Here is a 24,070-nt window from a genome sequence, read left to right on the forward strand (position 1 = left end):
TTTGGAGCATATGGAGAACGTGTAACAAATGTCATTGGGAGCATAAACAACCCTCTCCATAATCACAACCTGCAGGCTCGCTACAAACTTGATAAGAGATTGTGAATGGTGTTGTTCTATCCTTGTTGCATTACAATCACCATCTCAAGTGCAAACGTGGGAACAACCGGAAGAAAATTGGCTCGGCTCAAATGCAATGTAGACGGTGCTCTTTTCACTAGCGTAGGTAAATTTGGTATTGGTATCTGCTTCCGTGACAATCATGGTTCTCTTGTTCAAGCTTACACCATGGTCTTCCCTTTTGAAGTAACACCAACTAAATGTGAAGTCTCTGCTTTGAAACATGCCTTGTTAATTGCTATGGCAAATGATTTTGAGAGGGTCATCTTTAAAAGTGATTGTCAAACGGTAGTTAATGCAATTACTAATGATTATAGATATGAGAATGAACTAGGTACTCTTTTGTCAACTTGTAAGTTCATTCTCTCCGCTAATGCTAATTACAACATAGCATTTATCTGGCGACAAGCTAATAGAGTCGCTCACAATCTAGCTAGAGCGTATGTATTTCAGTGTAGCCCCACTACTTTTTATCATCCTTCAAGTTGTATTTTTTCTATTATCATTGATGAAATGAAATGAGTTTAGCTTGCCTTACTACCAACAATGAATTGATTTAAGGACCAAACTTATGTACAGTTCCATATACACAGTTTTTACTGTGCTAGATACATGAGGGAAGTTATTTTTATTTAAAAACATTTTTCTTTTTCTTTTTTTTAATTAAAAAATATAAATAACTACCTTTTTGTGAGAGGAACAGGAACAACAACATCTAAAAAAATGCATATAAGTTTTGTCCTTTTTAAATGGTAAGAGATTTGAACTACGTTGTGTACCAAACAAATTTTCCGACGATGATTAATCACACTAAATAATAATGAATATTTTGCATCTATAACGTGGTAACAAAAAAAAATCATCTAAAAAATATTTTCATTGGATGTAATATTTCTAGCCCATTGAGTGGATGATTCCGGGTTCGAATATCAACATTCACAATGTCCCTAATTAACTACTCCCTCCGGTCATAATTATAAGAGAACTATACTTTTTAGATTCATTGAAACACTAATGTATTTGCACTATATTATAGTTTAGATACATTAACATTTCAATGAACCTAAAAAGTAAAAGTTATCTTATAATTAAGACCAATTGAGATTGAGCTCCACTACCAAAATAAAAGAATTTCAACATATTTGACCCTATTTTTTTTATAAGGACTTAAACTTAGAAGAATTTTTTTTTTTTTTTTTTTTTTATCGAAGATGTTAGACTCTCACAACGCGACGAGTCAAAATCTTACCAACTAAAAGAAGTAACTTGCATTGTGTCCCATATATTTCGAATAAAATTATCTTGATAAAAAATCCTACATAAAACAAAAAACATATATTTGTTTTGTATCAAAAATAATAATATTTGTTTAGATTTTTTTTTACACAAATATTTGTTTAGATTTTAAAACTACATTTATTTATTTTTTATGAAGATAATCTTTTTTTTAATCCTTAACCCGATCCATAAAGAGCCCAATTTATTCCTCTTTTAAATACTTACATAAATAAATTTTCACAATAAAAACCCTAGAACACACCAAATCTCAGTTGCAGCCGCTGTTGCGTTTCTCTTCTATAAGAATCAACTTCGATTCGATTCTCTCTGTACTCATCTCTCCGGAAATCTCCGCCGGAGTTCTCCGCCGCCAGAAACAGTCACAAAGTTGGTCCAGAAGGTATTCCTTTTTCCCCCCTTTTTTTTTGATTTTTTTTTTTGGGATTTTTCTTCCATCTCTACACCGTGATTACACGCTTAACCGCCGCAATTGACGAAAAATTTTCACCGTGTAAGTTTGAATTGGCGGTGAGATTCGCCAAATTAGGGTGGAGCTCCATAAAATTACAGTGGTTTTGTCAAATTCATCGCGAATTCAAACATGCATGTTTATTTTGTGCCCTAATTGTTATGGAGTCTTAAAATCTTGTTTTGGAATATTGGAAAACGATAATTGATTAATTTTTATGGAGTAGGTCTTAATTTAGTCTTTTATCACTTGTTTTTGGAGTGTTTGATGAGGTGGTGCTGATTCCATACTGAACTGTTTTCATTGATTTTGATATTGACGAATTTCATTCTTAATGCAGTTGGTGATCAGGAACTCCTTTTTTCTTCGTCTGTTTTGTTGACCAAGTGACCGGCAAAATGGAGGATGATTGGGGTAATGAGATTCTTCCTTAGCACCCACTTCACCCAGTGCAATTCTAATTATTCGATTTGTATTTGTATCACGTCGATATCAATAAAATTATAGTAAAACTAAAACAGTTTCTGCTGATTGGTTAAGCCTGATAAATTATAAAAAGTTATAATGTTCTTCTGTTTTTTTTACTGCTCTAATTCATTATGATTATGTTTGGAATCATAGAAAATGTATTTGATTTAGACTATTGTAAAAAGTTTATTTTGCTTTGAATATTAAAGATTAAATATGCTTGTTATCGTGGTATTTCTTTGGTATTGCCCTACATGATATTTTTCAAAATTGCTGCTCTAGTAAGTATGATATTGTCCGTTTACATATATAAATTATGATTAAACCACATTTTCATTCTCAAGTTCAACAATATTATAGTGAATCTCTAAATATACACAACTAAAGAATAAGAATATTTTTTTTGGTGAACAAGAATAAGAATCTTATCTCAATTATTAGATTATGTTTCCCAACTAATGATTTCATTTATAAATTTATAAATCAAATCAATTCCCAATTCCAATCATACTCTGTATGGTTCTGACATAGAACTTGTATATTAGACCAATAATTCTCTAAGCATACTATGTTTTTTGTACTGTATTATATATTGTTGTTAATTTGAGATATGCTTTTGTATTTTTCAGAGGAAGAGCAATTGGCACCTATTGATCTTAAGTTACAAGAGCCACCTAAACTTAAATGGGAAGATGAAGATGTGGATGAAGATGAAGTGAAGGACTCATGGGAGGATGACGATGAGCCCGCTCCTGTAAGGACAATTGAAATGATTTTCAATAATGCATTTCGTTTACATGTGTACATATGTTTACATTTATAATGTTAAAATAAAAAAAAGATGAACATAGCTCATTCATAGTTAGTCAACTACCATCTAATTGTGCAATTAGCACTTCCTTTTTTTACTACCTTGATGCCACAATGCAACCACTGTTGCTTTAAATCTATAGTAATGATGCAGCATTTCTTGTAATAATCTTTAACTGTTTCCTTAGATACTTATTGCAAGTTTTTTTATTGCTTGCAAAATATCACCAGGCACCTGTAGCACCTCCAGTTAAAACAACTGAAAAGGCTCCTAAAAAAACTTCTGAAAAAGCTACTGAAAAGAAGGGGAAGAAAGTAGAACCAGAAAAGGAAGAACCACTGGATCCCTTGGCTGAAAAACTTCGTCAACAAAGGTTTATTTTTTTCATCTAATTTGTTTACTATGATCCTAATGTTCCTTTTAGAATAAAACTTGTTATAGGCAATTGGTTTGCATCAACAAAGGTTTATTGTTTGCATCTATTTTGTTTACTCTGATCTTAATGTTCCTTTTAGAATAACATGTAGGTACAATATATTATTACACACCACTAGTAACATTGTGTAGCCTTGTCATGTATGCTGTCTAAGAAAATATGATTATGAGCAAGTGCTCATTATAAAAAGTACACCATTAACCCCAATCTTCCTTGTTAGGTTGCTTTTATTGAAACTTCGTTTTGTTATGTGGTGTATTTTTCTGTAAATACTTTGGGTGTTGTTTCCATAAAATTTCTTCTTTTTAGGCAATATAGTCGTGTTATTAGGTTTGCTTTTACTAGCTATGGCAGTTACACAATGAGTAGCTTTTTTTTTGGATCTTAGAGGCTGTAGTAAACCGTAGGATTCAAGCGGGGTAGAAGAAATGGAGAAGTTCAGTTACAATTTTTTGTGGAAAAGTACCACTAAAGCCCATGTACAAATTACTGCAATGTATTTAAGACCTGATGTTGTATGAAACTAAACATGGATGGTGAAGAGCCAATACTTGAACACTTTTTTGCAAAGATGGCACTTTTACGATCTACACTCGATGAGACCATAAGTGAGAAAGCCTGTGTAGCGCACACCCATTGAGAAAAAGATTGTAGAACCCTGGTTAGATAGTTTAGACATGTGTGCAGAGAACTTGTAGAAATCTTATTAAGGAGGATCAATCAGATTTAAGGATAAGAGTTAAAGGGTTACTAACGAAAACTATAAGTTAAGCTAGAGGCCATATTATGTCATATTATGTTGTCTAATCCATATAGCCAATCCTACCTAGCCAAACAGCAAATGCTACTTAGCTTTTCCTGTTTTGAAGAACTATCTGTAGTAGAAACGATGGATATATATTTAAATGTCTATCATGTGGTGTTATATATTATAGGGCATTATGGTGCTATCTAAACTATATAGCCAATCCTACTTAGCTTTTTGCTGTTTAGATGAATTATCAGTAGAAGAAAAGAAAGGTTGCAAATGAGGGAGGGAGCGTGAGACACACTAAGGATTTAGATTTTCATTTTGTAAGCCTAAGCATCTCTCTTTGACCAAAGGCTATTATAGTACAGTAAACATAGTATCACTGACACTGGTAGAACTTTGGCTTCCTTGCTACGATTAAAACCTCTGTATTTAAATGATTCGAAAATTATATTCTCTATTTTTTCTTGCAATTAAATTTGATGTTTGAATAATATCTAATGTAAATCTAATGTAAAATTGCCTCTTCCTTTTACTAAATATAACTGTCATAACTTCTGAATGAGTACAGGATATGAAAGAACCTGATAGTTAATTTAGATTAAGAAAACTACTGTTTCTGATTTAATTTACTTCCTATGACAGACTAGTTGAAGAAGCAGATTACAAGTCCACTAAAGAATTGTTTGGTGGAGCTGTTGAGGAAAAGAACATTGATACTTTTATACCGAAATCTGAGAGCGACTTCAATGAGTATGCAGAGCTCATCGCACGCAGGCTTCGTGCTTTTGAGGTTAAACACTTCTGTTTCTGACATTTCTTTTTAACACCATTCGTGGAATGTGCATTCTAACTTTCTTTATTATGACTGCAGAAAAGTTATCATTATATGGGTCTACTGAAGGCGGTAATGAGAATATCAATGACTTCTCTAAAAGGAGCAGATGCCAAAGATATTGCATCTTCCGTGACTGCCATTGCAAATGAAAAGATAAAAGCAGAGAAAGAAGCCAATGCTGGTAAAAAGAAGACAGGTAAATTCATCTGACACTACAACCTTCTATGTTGCTTTTATTATTCATATTATCTTCCTCTCTTTTACCATTGATTTTAATGTTGGTTTTGTGTCTGCAGGTGGCAAGAAAAAACAGCTTACTGTCGACAAACCTGATGAAGATTTTGTTGCTGCTGATCGGTATGATGCATTGGATGATTATGATTTCATGTGAATTTTTTTGGTTCAGTTTGATTCACAGATTATTCAGCAACGGGATTCAACAGTTTCAACATTGGAAGTAGGGACAAGACCCTTCGGCATAACTTGTTCAAAATTGAAGAGTTTTGTCCTGCATTTTGTCCAATAAGAGTGTGCATCAGTGTCTCTTTTTTGTCTATTTTTCAAACCATTATACTTGGAAGTTGGTCTTTCACTAGATGATTTATATAAGTTAAAAGTTTGAAGATGGAATGTAAACATTAGACCTCGCTTTTACCTGGGTACATTGATGTTGGATTGTAAGAATAGAAATTTGCCTTTTTTTCTTTTTCTTTCTAAAAGTTGAATAAGTCATAGTTTATTTGTCAAGGTGTCATACCCTAATTTTGTCCTACCCTCTTTTTACAATTATATTTTTTTTATTTTTCAATTATTTTTCTATTTTTCACTTATTTTCTATTATTATTATTATAATCAAAAATTTAAAAAAAAGAAGAGAAAAACAACAAGACTGTTGTTGCTGCTATGCGCCTCCTCCATCCCTTATTTTCAGTTTCTTCTTTTCATGATCTTTTCCCAAAATAAGTTCAGTCTTCCCCATGAATACACTCAAAGCAAAAGTGCAGCCACTCCATTCCCTTTTGATCCCTGCCAAAACCACATTTTGTGCCAAAACAATAGAAAATCCAAACTCCATTTTATCCACTGGACATGAGATCTCAGCAACACTCTCTATAAATTGAGAGCAGAATTAAGAACAAAGGGGGCGATTTTAGAGTTAGCAAGAACGGAGAAGGAAAAACCAAAAGAAAACTCCTCTTTTCATCATTTTCTTCCATTTTTCGAAATCCATTCAAACCACCCTCAAACTTCAATTTTCTTTCACTAATCCCTTCTAACACATACCAGTAGCGAAACACACAAGAAAAAACGAAGGAAAACAGTTGAGAGAAGCTTACCCAAAGTTCAAAATAGCAAAGAAAAGAGTAGGTGTTAATCCACCTAAGCAAGCTACAAAACAAGTAGGTTTCTAAACGTTTTCTATTCATGAGTACCTACTGAAGCTTTTCCAACCTTTAATTTTGTCTAAATCACACAAATGTGAAATTTAAAGTTTTTTTGGGTTTTAAAGTTTCGAACTTTTTTTTGAGATATAAACATATATTGAAAAATCTAAGTTTATATTCATGATCTATGTGAAATTTCGAGCAAAATCGTATACTCATTTATAATTTTTGATGTTGTTTTGACGAAGTTGTTGTTTGGCCGTGAGCTTCGACAAGCTCTTCCATGGCCGCCCTTGCTGTTCTTCAGCGCAAGGAAGAAGAAGCTTGAGGTTAGGGATGACTACGTGTCATCCCGTGGTTGGTTCTTGTTAGTTTAAAACACGTCCGTTTGATTTTATTTTAAAGATCCAAGGGCTGAGATCTGTTATGTGATTTTTAAATCACAGCCACATGATTTAATCAAAAGGCTCAGATCCATGACGCCTACTGTGCGCCTCTGTTCTCATGCCACACTGGATTATTTTTTCTGCTTTTTTTTGTTTGGACGAATTGGATCTTGGGCTGGGCCTGGTGTTGCAGATTGCTATTGCTTCACCCCCAGAATCCATTTTTGCACCCCTAGTTACGTTTTTGATTATTTTTAGTGCTTATTTATATAAGTGCTTATTCAAATAAGAGCTTATTCACATAAGTGCTTATTTAGATAAGTGCTTATCATTTGGAAATGGTTATTTGAGTTGTTGATTAATTAGTCAATTAATTAAACACTTGATTAAGTGAGTAACCATTTAAGTTGTTTGATTAAAAGTGCTCAAGTTACTAAGTGCTTAAATGGTTAAACACTTAAATAAGTGATTATTAGTTAAGTGATTAATTAATCAAAACCTCTCAAGCTTATTCATATGCAATGTTTGGATTATTTACTTGACTTAATACTTTTATCTCAAGTTTGTTTCTCAAAAACACTTCTTTACTTGAAAAAACCCCACAATTAAAATAAATGGAATGAAAAAGGGTTAGTCTGACGTATGGCTTTCTTCCCCGAATAATTCGAGACCCTGACGTATGGCTCGTGACTCGAATTATTCTCATTCTTATCTTTTTCCTAAACAATCACGATTAAGCAAAGTTGACCGGTTGACAAAAGCTTCAGTCCATGCATATGTTTATTGTTATATTATGTCTGCTTGGCTTGTTTTTTGTTTATATTGCTTAAACTTATCAAATCAAATCATAATTGGAATGAAAAAGGGTTAGTCTGACGTATGGCTTTCTCTCCCCGAATGATTCGAGACCCTGACGTATGGCTCGTGACTTGAATCATTCTCATTCCCCAACGCTAAAAAACATTAAAACACTTCATCATCCGCTTCATCTTTCCTTTTGATTTTCTTAAATCAAATAAAAGAACTTAAGCATAATTAGAATGAAAAGGGGTTAGTCTGACGTATGGCTTTCTTCCCCGGATAATTCGAGGCCCTGACGTATGGCTCGTGTCTCGGATTATCCTCATTCTCGGACGTTTTCATTAAAACTCCTAAAATCAACACAACACACTCAAACCTTTTCTCTGCCCACGCGCGCAGTAAAGGTAAAACCCTTTTCACAAAACGGGTGACGTTTTTGTCCTTTCTCCGTATCACAAACAACGCTTAAGCCTCCGCCGTGCGAGCATACAAGCAGCGTTTAAATACGAGAATGCGACATTCTCCGTAATACAAACCACGCTTAAGCCTCCGAAGTGCGAGCATACAAGCAGCGTTTAACTACGAGAATGCGACTTAGACGTCATGCGTCTAAAAGCAACCAACCCACAAACATTTTTTACCCTGAACTACGAAACCCTGATTTTCCCATTGCACCTGGGAATACGTAGGAGCAGGATTCAACATCTTGTCGGGTACAATAATAAAAAACAAAACATTTTTCCCCGCATATATAATAACATAAATAATAATAAAAACAAACTTTTTCTATCGATGAAGCAAGAAACGAGTAATCAAGCAAACATTAAAAAACACATTAAAGCAAACAAACATTTCCCTCTAAAAGGTTCCCGTTGAGTACAACGGATGTGAGGGGTGCTAATACCTTCCTCTCGCATAACCAACTCCCGAACCCATTTCTCACCCCTCAAGGTTTTCTCGATATTTTCCTTTCCCTTCTTTGGGATAAATAAAATTCGGTGGCGACTCTGTTTCTTTTCGAGTGTTCACACTCGAGGATATTTTTCGCGCCGCGACAGCTGGCGACTCTGCTGGGGAAAATCTAACCTTTTGAGAGTTAAGCCTAATTTAGAGGGTTTTTCGTTTGTTTGCCTTAATGTGTATGTTATTTACATATTTGCTTTTTGTTTTACTACTTTTAATATTTTATTGCATACTTGCTTGGATATTATTTGTTGTATCTGCTCCTTCTGCTTCATCTCCTTTCTTTTTCCTTTTGCCCACTTGGGCCGGTTACCGGTTACTGAGTGAAAAGTCCTACACCCGGACTTGAGGAAAACTTAGGACATAACGGTGGATCATTGTTGACCTTGCTGACGTATGGCTCGTAAGGTTGGCATGATACCCCACCTAGAGTAGATTCCCTTGACGATGTCGGTTCTCCTGACGTATGGCTCGTAGGACCGATGTTTTCTTGTGGGGTCCGTGACTCTAGGGACCTTTTTAGTTAACCTAGAATCCCAAAACATGTTACTAGGAACCTTTGTATATGAGATTCATTCTTAGGGGATGTTTGTTATGAGCTGTTGCAACACGAACATCGTCTCCTAAGATTTATCTATGATTCTAGAACCCGTGTCAAACCTAGAACAAACATGTGAGAATGGGATGGGTTGCAAGTAACTCTGAGCCGTTGGCCTTCAAAACTTACACCAAATATGTCCTAGTTCGCCCGATCTGCTGCATGGCATACTATTTTCATCGATGCATCCTTAACAATAATCATGCATGTATATTTTGGTTTTCAAGGAACTAAACAGACACTAGTTACATAAGCATAAAATTTTAAATCATGGGAAGAAAAAGTTTGAATTTTCCTTGTATCCTGAAATGCTTATGATAACCATATGTCTATGGTTCCCTTAAACCAAAATGACCCAAAAAGAAAAGAATTTTGCATGCATTTTCATTCATAAGTTGCATCTCATTCCATTCGTTCCTATAACCAGTCATATTCCCGACGCCGGTATTGGACAAGAAACGTCACCAAACAAGTCATGGAGAATTGGCAAGACCAGCACGATGCCTTGAAAGGCGAGGTTGCTCAATTAACGGGAAAATTAGACAAAGCTTTGGAGCTTTTGGCTAATATGAGTCAACCAGCACATCCAACTGTTTTGGAAGCTACGGAACCTGCTACTTTGACATCACAAGGGGGATCTGTATGGCCATTCCTCGGTTTACCCGTTGGATATACTCCCCTGGAGTATATACCTACTCAACAGGTTCCTCAGAATGCTCAGACTCCACAGAATCGGGTTGAAGGTTCAAATACTCATGCTATTAGGGTCCCTCAAATCAAACCAGTTTTTGTGTCACAACCAGAGAATCTGGATGATCCCAAAAATGCCTATCAGGGTCCTGATTCATTTTACGATGTTCCAAAGGTTATTTCTAATGTTCCTCGGCTAGAGGAAACTCATCAGAAATTTAAAGCTATTGAAGACCGTTTAAGCATGATGGAAGGAGGAGGTGATCCCCTAGACCTTGTTAATATGTGCCTAGTGCCAGACTTGGTGCTCCCGCCAAAATTTAAGGTCCCTGACTTTGAGAAGTATAAAGGCCTCAGCTGTCCAAAGAATCATCTGATTATGTATAGTCGAAAGATGGCTTCTTTCGCCAATGATGACAAGCTTATGATGCATTGCTTCCAAGATAGCCTCACAGGGGCATCACTTAACTGGTACATGCAGCTGGAGGGGAACCGAATCCAGTCATGGAGAGATTTGGCAAATGCTTTCATTAAGCAGTACCAATATAACATTGACATGGCTCCGGATCGTACTCAGTTACAAAACATGTCCCAAAAAGAGGGTGAGTCATTCAGGGTTTATGCTCAACGTTGGAGAGAGTTGGCTGCGCAAGTACGTCCTCCACTCTTAGAAGTTGAACTAGTGGACATATTCACTAACACTCTGCAAGGGGCATATTTTGAAAGAATGGTCGGCAGTGTTTCGTCTAGCTTTTCAGATCTGGTGAAGATAGGAGAAAGGATTGAAAATGGAATCAAGAGTGGTAAGATTCAAGCCACTGTGGGCAGTCAATGTACCTCAAAAGAGCCTGCAAACAGTTTCACCAAAAAGAAGGATGAGGAAACCAATGCTGTCACTCCCAAAAGAAGGGTCTTTGATCTGATTCCTATGTCATATGGTCAACTTATTCCATATCTAGTGCACAATGGAATGGTAATTCCCAGGGCTCTAAAACCCATGACACCACCGTTTCCGGCTTGGTATGATGATAAAGCTAAATGTGAGTTTTCATATGGGTGCTGAAGGTCATTCCATTGATAACTGCATAGCATTCAAACATCTAGTACAAGAGCTCATCGACGGGAAGGTCTTGACTTTCAAGGATGGCAAGCCAAATGTGAAAGATAGTCCGCTGCCAGAGGCCGTCTAAAAGTTTAAAGGTTGCCAACCGGTCAAAAAGGAATCAAGCTCAAGGATTTATTATCATTAGACTGTTTTCATTTTTGTAATTTTCCTATTTGCAAGAGTTTGATTTGTGTTTAAACTTGTTTATTCGCAATAGTAATCATAATGGAATAATAATGCATGTTTTGAATTAATCTTTTCATGTCCATTCACTTTTCTCTTCTTCTCCACAAAAGCAAAAATATATATTTCACTCATTTCATTTCTTTCGTTATCGAATCTGTTTGAACAAAGATTGGAGAGAGAATGATGAAAACGAAATAACCAAAATTGCTACAGTATGCTTTCGGATAAAACTTTGCTGATGATGTAAGGCATTGTTTCAATCCTCAAACACCGGAGAAATAAGGAAGATAATTCGTAGTCACCCCTGTTGAGCCTAGAAGTTGGTGTTTCTTTTCTATACGAAAAAAACCCGCATTTTTAACCCGGGGCAGGGTAGTGTTCAGTTGTTTCGACCATGCGTTCGAGTTTCAAGAGAAGAACATCTCATTCGAGGATCAATCACATTTCCTTCCTTGAACACATCACACAATCTCAAGGAAATAAAAAAGAGTCAAAAACAGAATTTGTTTTCCTCGACCTTTATCAAGGCAGTCGCAATTCTCCAACAAAATGAAGAAAGAAAAGCCCGCTAAGGCAAAACTCAAATTGACTTAGGCAAAAATTAGGGCATCCCGGTGGACTAAAACTCAAAAATAGTCCAGGCAAAAATTAGGGATCATAAACAAAAAAGAGAACTGAAAGAGCGTCACCAATGAAGTCAAAATCATGTGACCAAAACAAAAAGGCAAAAGTGACTGTCACGTCAAAAGAACATCATTGTCCTATGAGTCATTGTATCCTCACCATCGCGTTTCCAAAATCTCTTGGAACTTGAGAGCATATGTTGAATTAATTGAACGTAGGACTGAAGAGCATCATGGAGAATGGGTTGGGTTTAAATAAAATTTTGAGCCTTATATCCTTTTATTCAAAAACCGTGAACCAGTCCACGTTACAACCCTCAAAAGACCTAATTGAAGCAAGGTTTATTTTGAAAGCATGCGGTAGCAAGGTTGCGTTAACCTGACTCCGAAGATCTTTTGTTAATCATCAGTGTTGATATCATACTCTCACACCTCTTACACAAATATTCATCCATTATACATCAATTTCATCTCAATTTTGATTTCAAAACTAGCATAGACATTGCATTAGGATTACTATTTTGCATAAACAGGTTTATCTGTAAATCAGCACTTAACAATAAGGAAGTTTCAGCTATGAACGGTCACCAAGTGATCAGCAAGAAGTTCGGTCCAATCTGGGGCAACTATCTCGGGACTTCATTTAACCAAGAGGCACGTTCCCTAGGAAGGCTATTCAATGTGGGGAAAGTGACCCAAAATCACATCATGGCAAGCTGCATCAAAACCCAGGTGTTCAAAACCAAACGAACTGGTTCAAGATGTTCCTAATTAGGGGCAAACCACCTTGGGATCCTGACAATCAAGAGTGAACCCTTGTGACTAGGGGCACCTGAAGATCTCGTTGGTCCGGCCAAAACATTTCAAGAATGGGGCAATCAGGGTTGCACCTCCAAAATGCCAGTTTAATCAAAGAACATACCTCCTAGAAAAGGGGCACCAATATCAGTGAGTTGGCTAATCACTTCAAAGACGCAATTGACCGGGGCGAGACAGGTTACACAGGGGCAACTCCTCCTCATACCTTCAAGGCGGCCAAGCCAAATCTAGCATACATCCACAATTGTTGAGTCCGGAATGGGCGTCGGGATTATGTTGACACAACATCAGGCCACCTTTCCACAAAAAGCCTTGAGCATTCACCGGTTCTAAAATCAATCCTCACCCACTACAGGGGCATTCATAGTAACATGCAAATCATCGCATTAATCATCTTCATGCATTAATCATGTCATTTCATTCTAGCAAATCCACATCACGCATTAATCATGTCATTTCATTCATCTGGTATGCCCCATACCACAAACTCAATAACCTCGTGACTAGACAGCAAATCAAATATCCTCAAGCAAAGCCCAATCGTTATTGGCATCCATTCAAAAGTCCAATCGTCATTGGCACACCCAAAGCCCAATTGTTATTGGCACCCACTCAAAAGTCCAATCGTCATTGGCACACCCAAAATCCAATTGTTATTGGTACCCAGCTAAGTCCAATCGTTATTGGCACCCAATCAAAAATCCAATTGTCATTGGTATCCACTCAAAAGTCCAATCATTATTGGCACCCTGAAAGTCCAATCGTTATTGGCACCAACTCAAAATCCAATCATTATTGGTACCCTTAAAAGCCCAACCTCGCTTGGCACCACCCACAGCCTAATCACCATTGGCACATGTTTAAGCCCAATTGTCATTAGCACCCACTTTGCAGCCTAATCACCGTTGGCAACGTTTAAGCCCAATTGTCATTAGCACCCAATTCACAGCCTAATCACCATTGGCACATGTTTAAGCCCAATTGTCATTAGCACCTACTCTGCAGCCTAATCACCATTGGCAAAGTTTAAGCCCAATTGTCATTAGCACCCACTTTGCAGCCTAAGCACCATTGGTCACATTTAAGCCCAATTGTCATTAGCACCCGTTCGTAAAAAATCCAATTTCTACTCGTCCCAATGATCATCACATGTGCTAGTCATGCATTCCACTTCATGCATTCATGCATCTCATGTATCAACAATATGCCCAACAAACAAAGACATATCATGCATATCATGAATTAACAAATTCATTTGCATTAGCTTTGCATCTTTAAGCATTAAGACATACATAAACAATCATTGCATCATCCAAAGCATGCATGCATAAAAGCAGATTCAAAAGGTTTCTCCCCATAGAGTATAACCTTCAGCCTTCAATCTCGAGCAAGGTGAAGTCACCTTTTCCCCAGCAAGTCTGAATTGAAAGATGTCCAGCTTTCTCCCCAACAAGTCTTTTGAAGAATCCTCAGACAAGATATCTTAAAAGGACATCCCCAGCAGAACCTCCTAGAAGAGCATCACCTCATCAGTAAGGATCAACCTTCAGCAAAAGTGGCTGAACAAGATTATCTTATTCCCGGTGGGATCTCAAGATCACCTTACTTGCGAAGCTCTTAAAGCAGAGTCTCCAATTGCAAAACTCTCAAAGCGGAGTATCCATTTGCAAAGCTCTCGAAGCGGAGTATCCAGTATTTCAAAAGCTCTCAAAGCGGAGTACCAAAGTTGAAAAACTCTCAAAGCGGAGTATCAATTTGCAAAGCCCTCAAAGCGGAGCATCTAGGGTTCAAAACTTTCAAAGCAAAGTGGAGAGCCATTGTTGAGTTTCAAAACTTACAAAGCGAAGTGGCAAACAAGATCAAAAGGGATTTACCTTCAGTGTGGGCGGCTGAATAAGATCAAAAGGGATTGACTTTCAGTGTGGGCGGCTGGATAAAATCAAAACAGAAGATTGACCTTCAGTGTGAGCGGCTGAATAAAATCAAAAGAGGATCGACCTTCAGTGTGGGCGGCTGAATAAGATCAAAAGAAGATGGACCTTCAGTGTGGGCGGCTGGATAAAATCACTTTCAAAGATTGACCTTCAGCGTGGGCGGCTGAATAAGATCAAACCAAGGATTGACCTTCAGTGTGGGCGGCTGAATAAGATCAGAAGTGGATCGACCTTCAGTGTGGGCGGCTGGATAAAATCACTTTCAAAGATTGACCTTCAGCGTGGGCGGCTGAATAAGATCAAACCAAGGATTGACCTTCAGTGTGGGCGGCTGGATAAGATCAAAAAGTGGATCGACCTTCAGTGTGGGCGGCTGAATAAAATCAAAAGAGATTGACCTTCAGTGTGGGCGGCTGAATAAGATCAAAAGTGGATGGACCTTCAGTGTGGGCGGCTGGATAAAATCAAAATAGAAGATTGACCTTCAGTGTGAGCGGCTGAATAAAATCAAAAGAGGATCGACCTTCAGTGTGGGCGGCTGAATAAGATCAAAAGAAGATGGACCTTCAGTGTGGGCGGCTGGATAAAATCACTTTCAAAGATTGACCTTCAGCGTGGGCGGCTGAATGAGATCAAACCAAGGATTGACCTTCAGTGCGGGCGGCTGAATAAGATCGAATCACGGATCAAGGGATTGACCTTCAGTGTGGGCGGCTGAATAAAATCAGAATCATCTCTACCTTGAGTATCCGACTTTTCCAGGGAAGTGGATCTCATTCTTTATCATCATCAAATTCATTTTTCTCCGTGGAGCAAAATTAGGGCATTTGTATTTAATTACCTTGCACCTCAAGATTATGAAGACAAAGGTCATTCATACTCTTGGGTCCAAGATAATTAAATAGGGGCAGCTGTCATACCCTAATTTTGTCCTACCCTCTTTTTACAATTATATTTTTTTTATTTTTCAATTATTTTTCTATTTTTCACTTATTTTCTATTATTATTATTATAATCAAAAATTTAAAAAAAAGAAGAGAAAAACAACAAGACTGTTGTTGCTGCTATGCGCCTCCTCCATCCCTTATTTTCAGTTTCTTCTTTTCATGATCTTTTCCCAAAATAAGTTCAGTCTTCCCCATGAATACACTCAAAGCAAAAGTGCAGCCACTCCATTCCCTTTTGATCCCTGCCAAAACCACATTTTGTGCCAAAACAATAGAAAATCCAAACTCCATTTTATCCACTGGACATGAGATCTCAGCAACACTCTCTATAAATTGAGAGCAGAATTAAGAACAAAGGGGGCGATTTTAGAGTTAGCAAGAACGGAGAAGGAAAAACCAAAAGAAAACTCCTCTTTTCATCATTTTCTTCCATTTTTCGAAATCCATTCAAACCACCCTCAAACTTCAATTTTCTTTCACTAATCCCTTCTAACACATACCAGTAGCGAAACACACAAGAAAAAACGAAGGAAAACAGTTGAGAGAAGCTTACCCAAAGTTCAAAATAGCAAAGAAAAGAGTAGGTGTTAATCCACCTAAGCAAGCTACAAAACAAGTAGGTTTCTAAACGTTTTCTATTCATGAGTACCTACTGAAGCTTTTCCAACCTTTAATTTTGTCTAAATCACACAAATGTGAAATTTAAAGTTTTTTTGGGTTTTAAAGTTTCGAACTTTTTTTTGAGATATAAACATATATTGAAAAATCTAAGTTTATATTCATGATCTATGTGAAATTTCGAGCAAAATCGTATACTCATTTATAATTTTTGATGTTGTTTTGACGAAGTTGTTGTTTGGCCGTGAGCTTCGACAAGCTCTTCCATGGCCGCCCTTGCTGTTCTTCAGCGCAAGGAAGAAGAAGCTTGAGGTTAGGGATGACTACGTGTCATCCCGTGGTTGGTTCTTGTTAGTTTAAAACACGTCCGTTTGATTTTATTTTAAAGATCCAAGGGCTGAGATCTGTTATGTGATTTTTAAATCACAGCCACATGATTTAATCAAAAGGCTCAGATCCATGACGCCTACTGTGCGCCTCTGTTATCATGCCACACTGGATTATTTTTTCTGCTTTTTTTTGTTTGGACGAATTGGATCTTGGGCTGGGCCTGGTGTTGCAGATTGCTATTGCTTCACCCCCAGAATCCATTTTTGCACCCCTAGTTACGTTTTTGATTATTTTTAGTGCTTATTTATATAAGTGCTTATTCAAATAAGAGCTTATTCACATAAGTGCTTATTTAGATAAGTGCTTATCATTTGGAAATGGTTATTTGAGTTGTTGATTAATTAGTCAATTAATTAAACACTTGATTAAGTGAGTAACCATTTAAGTTGTTTGATTAAAAGTGCTCAAGTTACTAAGTGCTTAAATGGTTAAACACTTAAATAAGTGATTATTAGTTAAGTGATTAATTAATCAAAACCTCTCAAGCTTATTCATATGCAATGTTTGGATTATTTACTTGACTTAATACTTTTATCTCAAGTTTGTTTCTCAAAAACACTTCTTTACTTGAAAAAACCCCACAATTAAAATAAATGGAATGAAAAAGGGTTAGTCTGACGTATGGCTTTCTTCCCCGAATAATTCGAGACCCTGACGTATGGCTCGTGACTCGAATTATTCTCATTCTTATCTTTTTCCTAAACAATCACGATTAAGCAAAGTTGACCGGTTGACAAAAGCTTCAGTCCATGCATATGTTTATTGTTATATTATGTCTGCTTGGCTTGTTTTTTGTTTATATTGCTTAAACTTATCAAATCAAATCATAATTGGAATGAAAAAGGGTTAGTCTGACGTATGGCTTTCTCTCCCCGAATGATTCGAGACCCTGACGTATGGCTCGTGACTTGAATCATTCTCATTCCCCAACGCTAAAAAACATTAAAACACTTCATCATCCGCTTCATCTTTCCTTTTGATTTTCTTAAATCAAATAAAAGAACTTAAGCATAATTAGAATGAAAAGGGGTTAGTCTGACGTATGGCTTTCTTCCCCGGATAATTCAAGGCCCTGACGTATGGCTCGTGACTCGGATTATCCTCATTCTCGGACGTTTTCATTAAAACTCCTAAAATCAACACAACACACTCAAACCTTTTCTCTGCCCACGCGCGCAGTAAAGGTAAAACCCTTTTCACAAAACGGGTGACGTTTTTGTCCTTTCTCCGTATCACAAACAACGCTTAAGCCTCCGCCGTGCGAGCATACAAGCAGCGTTTAAATACGAGAATGCGACATTCTCCGTAATACAAACCACGCTTAAGCCTCCGAAGTGCGAGCATACAAGCAGCGTTTAACTACGAGAATGCGACTTAGACGTCATGCGTCTAAAAGCAACCAACCCACAAACATTTTTTACCCTGAACTACGAAACCCTGATTTTCCCATTGCACCTGGGAATACGTAGGAGCAGGATTCAACATCTTGTCGGGTACAATAATAAAAAACAAAACATTTTTCCCCGCATATATAATAACATAAATAATAATAAAAACAAACTTTTTCTATCGATGAAGCAAGAAACGAGTAATCAAGCAAACATTAAAAAACACATTAAAGCAAACAAACATTTCCCTCTAAAAGGTTCCCGTTGAGTACAACGGATGTGAGGGGTGCTAATACCTTCCTCTCGCATAACCAACTCCCGAACCCATTTCTCACCCCTCAAGGTTTTCTCGATATTTTCCTTTCCCTTCTTTGGGATAAATAAAATTCGGTGGCGACTCTGTTTCTTTTCGAGTGTTCACACTCGAGGATATTTTTCGCGCCGCGACACAAGGATGGGTGTTTTTTCCAACAGTTTGTCTACAAGTTGATTAAGGTGCCGTGGAAGATAAGCTACTTATTGCAGATGAGTTTATATGCCTAATTATAGAAAAGTTTAGTGCAATATCCGAGGTGTTCTTGCACGTAATTGTTATGAACTGTTTTGGGGTAACTGACTTCTTTTAATGCTCAACAATGAATATCTCTATGGCAATATCAGCCTGTAGTATTTCAACTGATAGGGATATAAACGCACCTTGACACTTGTCTAATAGATTTAACTCTTCTCTGTCTATAAACTGAACTCAAAGACTGTTCCCTAACCAAACACTGGTTTAAAACTTCATTAGTTGAGGTTAAGAGACAAATCCTTCATTAGAAGTTTCCAGTAAAAAGGGAAGCATTTTCAATTGCTTTATGAAGCTCTTCTATTAGAATCCTTGCACGACATGTTCTAGAACCCATTTAGTGATGAAATTAAACTGCAGTACTAAGGTCAAGAGACATGATCGCATAAGTTTTACACATCCATTTGCTTTTTAAGTAAAGGATAGGAAAGATTTATAACATGCAATCTACATGTATGCAAAAGAGATGCTGAAAAGATTGCATCTTTATTAGTAATCGATTAATGAGAAGATCGCTTTGTATGCTGCTTGGCCTATATCTATACCAACAAAACTTGGCGGTTTCATAAAAAGAATAAGCCAAATGCATCCAAGGGTACGTTTGTAACCTATGTTAGGTTCTTTTAAGGCTTTTAGGTAGTGGTTAGGTTCTTTAAGTTTTTTAGGTAATAAATAAGCTATATATTTATCAGTTTTCTTTTATTGTTAACCATTCATCTAATGGCCGCGATACTCAATACAAATTGCCGTAGAAATGTTTGCTGTTGACATAATCATATTTTTCACTTTTCATGAATCTGATCGGAAAGCTAGAGGGCTTTCATGATCTTGATCACGTGTGTCAAAAAACGGGATCTTGAGTTTTCAACAGCATGACTCGATTCACACATCCTATGATTCGATTTACATTGTGATACTTATATTTCTAATTAATTCATACATCTCAAAGAAACTTTTTCTCTCATTTTTTGGAATTCAAAAGAAGCAAGTTTTTAAAAAGCTAAGTTTCAACATTTAAGCTACTTGGGTGAAAGATTCTCTCATAAGGAAATAAACGATAAAACACAATGACATTATCAAAACATAAACAACGGACAAAAGCTACACAGCATTGGAAACAACTTGTTTCAAACAAGGAAGTCCTTAGTTGCGAGTCAGCAAATCCAGTGTGTGGCACTAGCTAGAACTCTTTTTCTGTGAGGCAGGAAATCCTGGAGAGATCACTAGGTGTAAATAGTCTTGTTTGAGGTAAGAAAATCTAGGATAAGGTTATCTTGGTAATCGTAATTGCAAATTATGATTGATTAGTTCCTTCTAAAGTTAGAAGGCAAAATCATCCCAGAAAGGTGGACTAGAGTAGCTTATCAGTTGAGTAGTGAATCAATATAAAAATATCGTGCTGCGTTCCTCCTTTGTACCTTATCTTTTATTTAGTCTAAGTTATTTATGATTTAACTTCTCTTGTGTTTGTGCATTAAACCGAAGTTAAATTATTTGATCAAGGACTTAACTTTAATTGAAAAAGTTGACAATGATAAACATAATTCAAATTCCATTGTCTTGTGTTTCCTCCGACATTGTAAGTTAACCTTTAACCACCTTGAATTCTAATTTAAGCGCTAACATTTGTTTGTGATTGAATATCATTTAATGTTCAGCTGTAGGGAGTCTCACTGCATTGGATCGACACATTGGTAAGAGCAACCACAAAAGTGATTTTAATACTACACTTTCATCCAAAATTTTATCATTAGGTTTATGAGTACTCTCACTTATATCTCAACATTCAATTACATTTTTTAGAATTTCAAATATTATTTTATTCAACATTCAACATATGTTTTTTCATATATAGTATTTGAAATTGAACTCCCAACCAAATAGTTTTAGTATTCAAGTACAATTGATCATATATACTTAATTTGTTTTAATAATAATGATGTACTTTTAAAAATTTTAATTTGTTTTTATGGTAAAAAAAATTAATTTGTTTTTTTTTTTAATTATGTTTATCAAACTTAATTACAACGTATGATTTTTTCCATCTAAGTAAATTATATAAATTTTTAAGTACGGTTTTATTTTAAATTATTTTTATTTTTATTAAATAAAGTGCTACTATAGACATATTAATATGATTTTTATGTAATATTATTATAGGATTATATTTTTGGGTCTTAACCTTTTAGTTTATGAGCAAAAGAATCATAATAATCCGAAATTTCATCTTGAATGAACTTAAAACTTCATTGTCTGTTTACTTTCATGGCGTATAAGACGTTGTTTTGGGGTGAATTTATAATTTTTTCAGCTTTTTTGTGTATGGCTGGATAAACGTTGCATTTTTATATATACAAAAATTTAGAGCTACAAGCCCAATTTCTATACCAGCTCAACATGGAACCGATGTGAATACCATTTTCAAGTTGACATAAAAAAGAAATGATCTGAAAAAATATGGCTTCGCCCGGACTCGAACCGGAGACCTTCAGTGTGTTAGACTGACGTGATAACCAACTACACCACGAAACCATTGATGTTCTGTACGTCTTGTAGAATCCGAAATGTTCTATAGGCTAATATTTAAATAGCAGGATAACGAAAGGAGAGTAGAATAAAGTACCTTTTGAGACAAAAGCTTTATTATATATATGAGTTAGGTTTCATTGATACCAGGTGTCAAAGTTTAGTTTGACACCAAATCTCAACCGTATATTTTATTTAATCAAAGGCTCATAATAATTTATACGGTGTATCTTTCCCTCAATCGCATATAGTATTATTGGTGCATCATTACATTCCTTATAATCTTATGGAAAATTTATTATACACACCACACACCCGTTAACATTATTCTTGTCTGCATATCTATTTCCGTTGGTTAATTCCTTGCATCGATATATAGCAGCATGAAGAAATTTATGCCAAATTTATATTGTGACACTGCTCAATAAAATTAGTTTTAGGGTTTTTGTATAATGAAAACTCCTTTAAATTAATTTGAATTGCTGGCTATTGAGTGCACCAAAAAATTAAGAGTTGTCTATACTGTGTAATTGAAATCGATGAGGAGAAGAGACAATCTCTTTTTTTTTAGGGTTTCTCTCATATTTTCAAACTTTGCTACGTTATACTATTTGGTAAGGAAATTCAGCGTGCCTTTAATGGGAATTAGGTTTTTGAATGATTGAAATAAATAAGATTGATTGAGTGGAAAGGATATACCATAAATAAAAGTGTGTTAATTTAGAAATTATTATGAGCCTTTGATTAAATAAAATATACGGTTGAGATTTGGTGTCAAATTAAACTTTGACACCTGGTGTCAACGGATCCTAACTAACTAACTATATATATATATATATATATATATATATATATATATATATATATATATATGAGTCAGGATCCGTTGACACCAACTAGTTTGACACCAAATGTTACACCTCTCAATAACGTTTTAACCGATATAAATTTTATAAAATCCACCGTTGGATTGAAAGTTTACATCATATAGATCATTTGTGTAAAATTTCAAATAAATCCAAAATCATTTGATATGTTATTGAGATACATCAAAATTAACGATTTTTGTATTTTTTTAAATGCCGTTAATCTTTATGTGTCTCAATAGCATATCAAATGATTTTGGATTTGTCTGAAATTTTACACAAATGATCTATATGATGTAAACTTTCAATCCAACGGTGGATTTTATAAAATTTATATCGGTTAAAACGTTATTGAGAGGTGTAATATTTGATGTCAAACTAGTTGGTGTCAACGGATCCTGACTATATATATATATATATATATATATATATATAGGGGGCTGCTAATTTAGACCCAGTTGGGTCTAAATTAGCAAGGTGCACCTTTTGAGTTGGACAAAAATATCCATTTTTTTAATTTTTGAAACAATAAAGCAAAAGGGGCACTTCTGTAATTTTCCTCTATTTCACACGCACCCCCATTTCTTTTCCCACCCCCAGGACACGTGGCAAGCTGTAAGCCACAAAAAACAGGCGCGTGCAACACACGCGCGGGGGGAGTGAGAAATTTTTTTGCATTGCATGGGACACGTGTCACTTCCTGGTGGCTCGCCTATTTTTTCCCATTTTATACTTTAAACTCGATTATTTCGTCGTAAATTAATTTTTTATTTTTTAATTTTTATACCAAAATTCATAATTTTTTTTTCTCTACAAATAGAGACTTGGTTTGTTTGATTTGGACACCGAAAAAAAAACACAATTTTTCACTACTTTAAACTCGATTATTTCGTCGTAAATTAATTTTTTATTTTTTATTTTTTATACCAAAATTCATAATTTTTTTTTCTCTTCAAATAGAGACTTGGTTCGTTTGATTTGGACACAGAAACAAAAAACTCAATTTTTCACTACCTTAATCTCATCAAATAACTAATAATCAACTTACTGAAACCATTTTACCAGCAAAATGGTTTCAGTTTACAACTCTCTGAAACCATTCTACCAGATAAATGGTTTCAGAAGCAAACACAATTAAATAATTACTCACTGAAACCATTCTACCAGTAAAATGGTTTCAGAATACAACTATGTGCAACCATTCTACAAGGTAAATGGTTTCAGAAGCAAATAACTAATAATCTACTTACTGAAACCATTCTACCAGCAAAATGGTTTCAGATTACAACTCTCTGAAACCATTGTACCAGATAAATGGTTTCAGAAGCAAACACAATTAATAAATTACTCACTGAAACCATTCTACCAGTAAAATGGTTTCAGAATACAACTATGTGCAACCATTCTACAAGCTAAATGGTTTCAGAAGCAAATAACTAATAATCAACTTACTGAAACCATTCTACCAGCAAAATGGTTTCAGATTACAACTCTCTGAAACCATTGTACCAGATAAATGGTTTCAGAAGCAAACATTAGTTTTTAATTATCGTTTTATCTCATTTAATTAACTAAAAATAGTTTCAGGTCTCCAAAAATTTCATAAAATATACCAAAAGTTCCAGAATATTATCTACTATTTTCCTGGTATAATGGTTTCAGTGGGTTGGTTGAGTTTAGAACACACACGTAACGTATTTAGTAAACAATAAAATGAGATTAAGGTAGTGAAAAATTGCGTTTTTTTTTTCGGTGTCCAAATCGAACGAACCAAATCTCTATTTGTAGGAAAAAAAAAATTATGAATTTTGGTATAAAAAATAAAAAATAAAAAATTAATTTACGACGAAATAATCGAGTTTAAAGTAGTGAAAAATTGCGTTTTTTTTTTCGGTGTCCAAATCAAACAAACCAAGTCTCTATTTGTAGAGAAAAAAAAATTATGAATTTTGGTATAAAAATTAAAAAATAAAAAATTAATTTACGACGAAATAATCGAGTTTAAAGCATAAAATGGAAAAAATCAGGCAGACCCAGTCATATGCTGACACGTGGCTGCCTTTTTCAAAAGTAAAATTTTCTCTCTCCAGCTTATAATCTAGTGTG

The 24,070-nt window shown here is 35.5% G+C and overlaps 1 protein-coding gene and 1 non-coding gene across 2 annotated transcripts; one reads left to right on the forward strand and one right to left on the reverse strand.

Moving 5' to 3' along the window:
- The first annotated feature begins 1,622 nt into the window (after nt 1-1,622).
- Nucleotides 1,623-18,538, forward strand: LOC123910143 (eukaryotic translation initiation factor 3 subunit J-like). Its single transcript, XM_045961196.1, has 8 exons — nt 1,623-1,798; nt 2,208-2,281; nt 2,965-3,089; nt 3,377-3,519; nt 4,979-5,126; nt 5,208-5,367; nt 5,468-5,919; nt 18,458-18,538. Exons 2-7 carry the CDS (start codon nt 2,266-2,268, stop codon nt 5,560-5,562), a joined length of 687 nt encoding a protein of 228 aa, XP_045817152.1. The 5' UTR covers nt 1,623-1,798; nt 2,208-2,265; the 3' UTR covers nt 5,563-5,919; nt 18,458-18,538.
- Nucleotides 18,539-21,030: 2,492 nt separating this feature from the next.
- On the reverse strand, nt 21,031-21,104 carry TRNAV-AAC. The gene has a single exon. It is a non-coding gene; the product is annotated as a tRNA-Val (tRNA).
- Nucleotides 21,105-24,070: the final 2,966 nt, after the last annotated feature.

This window comes from Trifolium pratense, linkage group LG2, assembly GCF_020283565.1.
Source record: "Trifolium pratense cultivar HEN17-A07 linkage group LG2, ARS_RC_1.1, whole genome shotgun sequence".
Classification (NCBI taxonomy): Eukaryota; Viridiplantae; Streptophyta; class Magnoliopsida; order Fabales; family Fabaceae; genus Trifolium; species Trifolium pratense.

What these genes read in the sequence shown, in the direction of transcription:
- LOC123910143 (XM_045961196.1), top strand. An exon ending in GAAAAACTTCGTCAACAAAG is followed by an intron (nt 3,520 to 4,978) that starts GTTTATTTTTTT and finishes TTCCTATGACAG; the next exon opens with ACTAGTTGAAGAAGCAGATT. An exon ending in GCAGGCTTCGTGCTTTTGAG is followed by an intron (nt 5,127 to 5,207) that starts GTTAAACACTTC and finishes TTATGACTGCAG; the next exon opens with AAAAGTTATCATTATATGGG.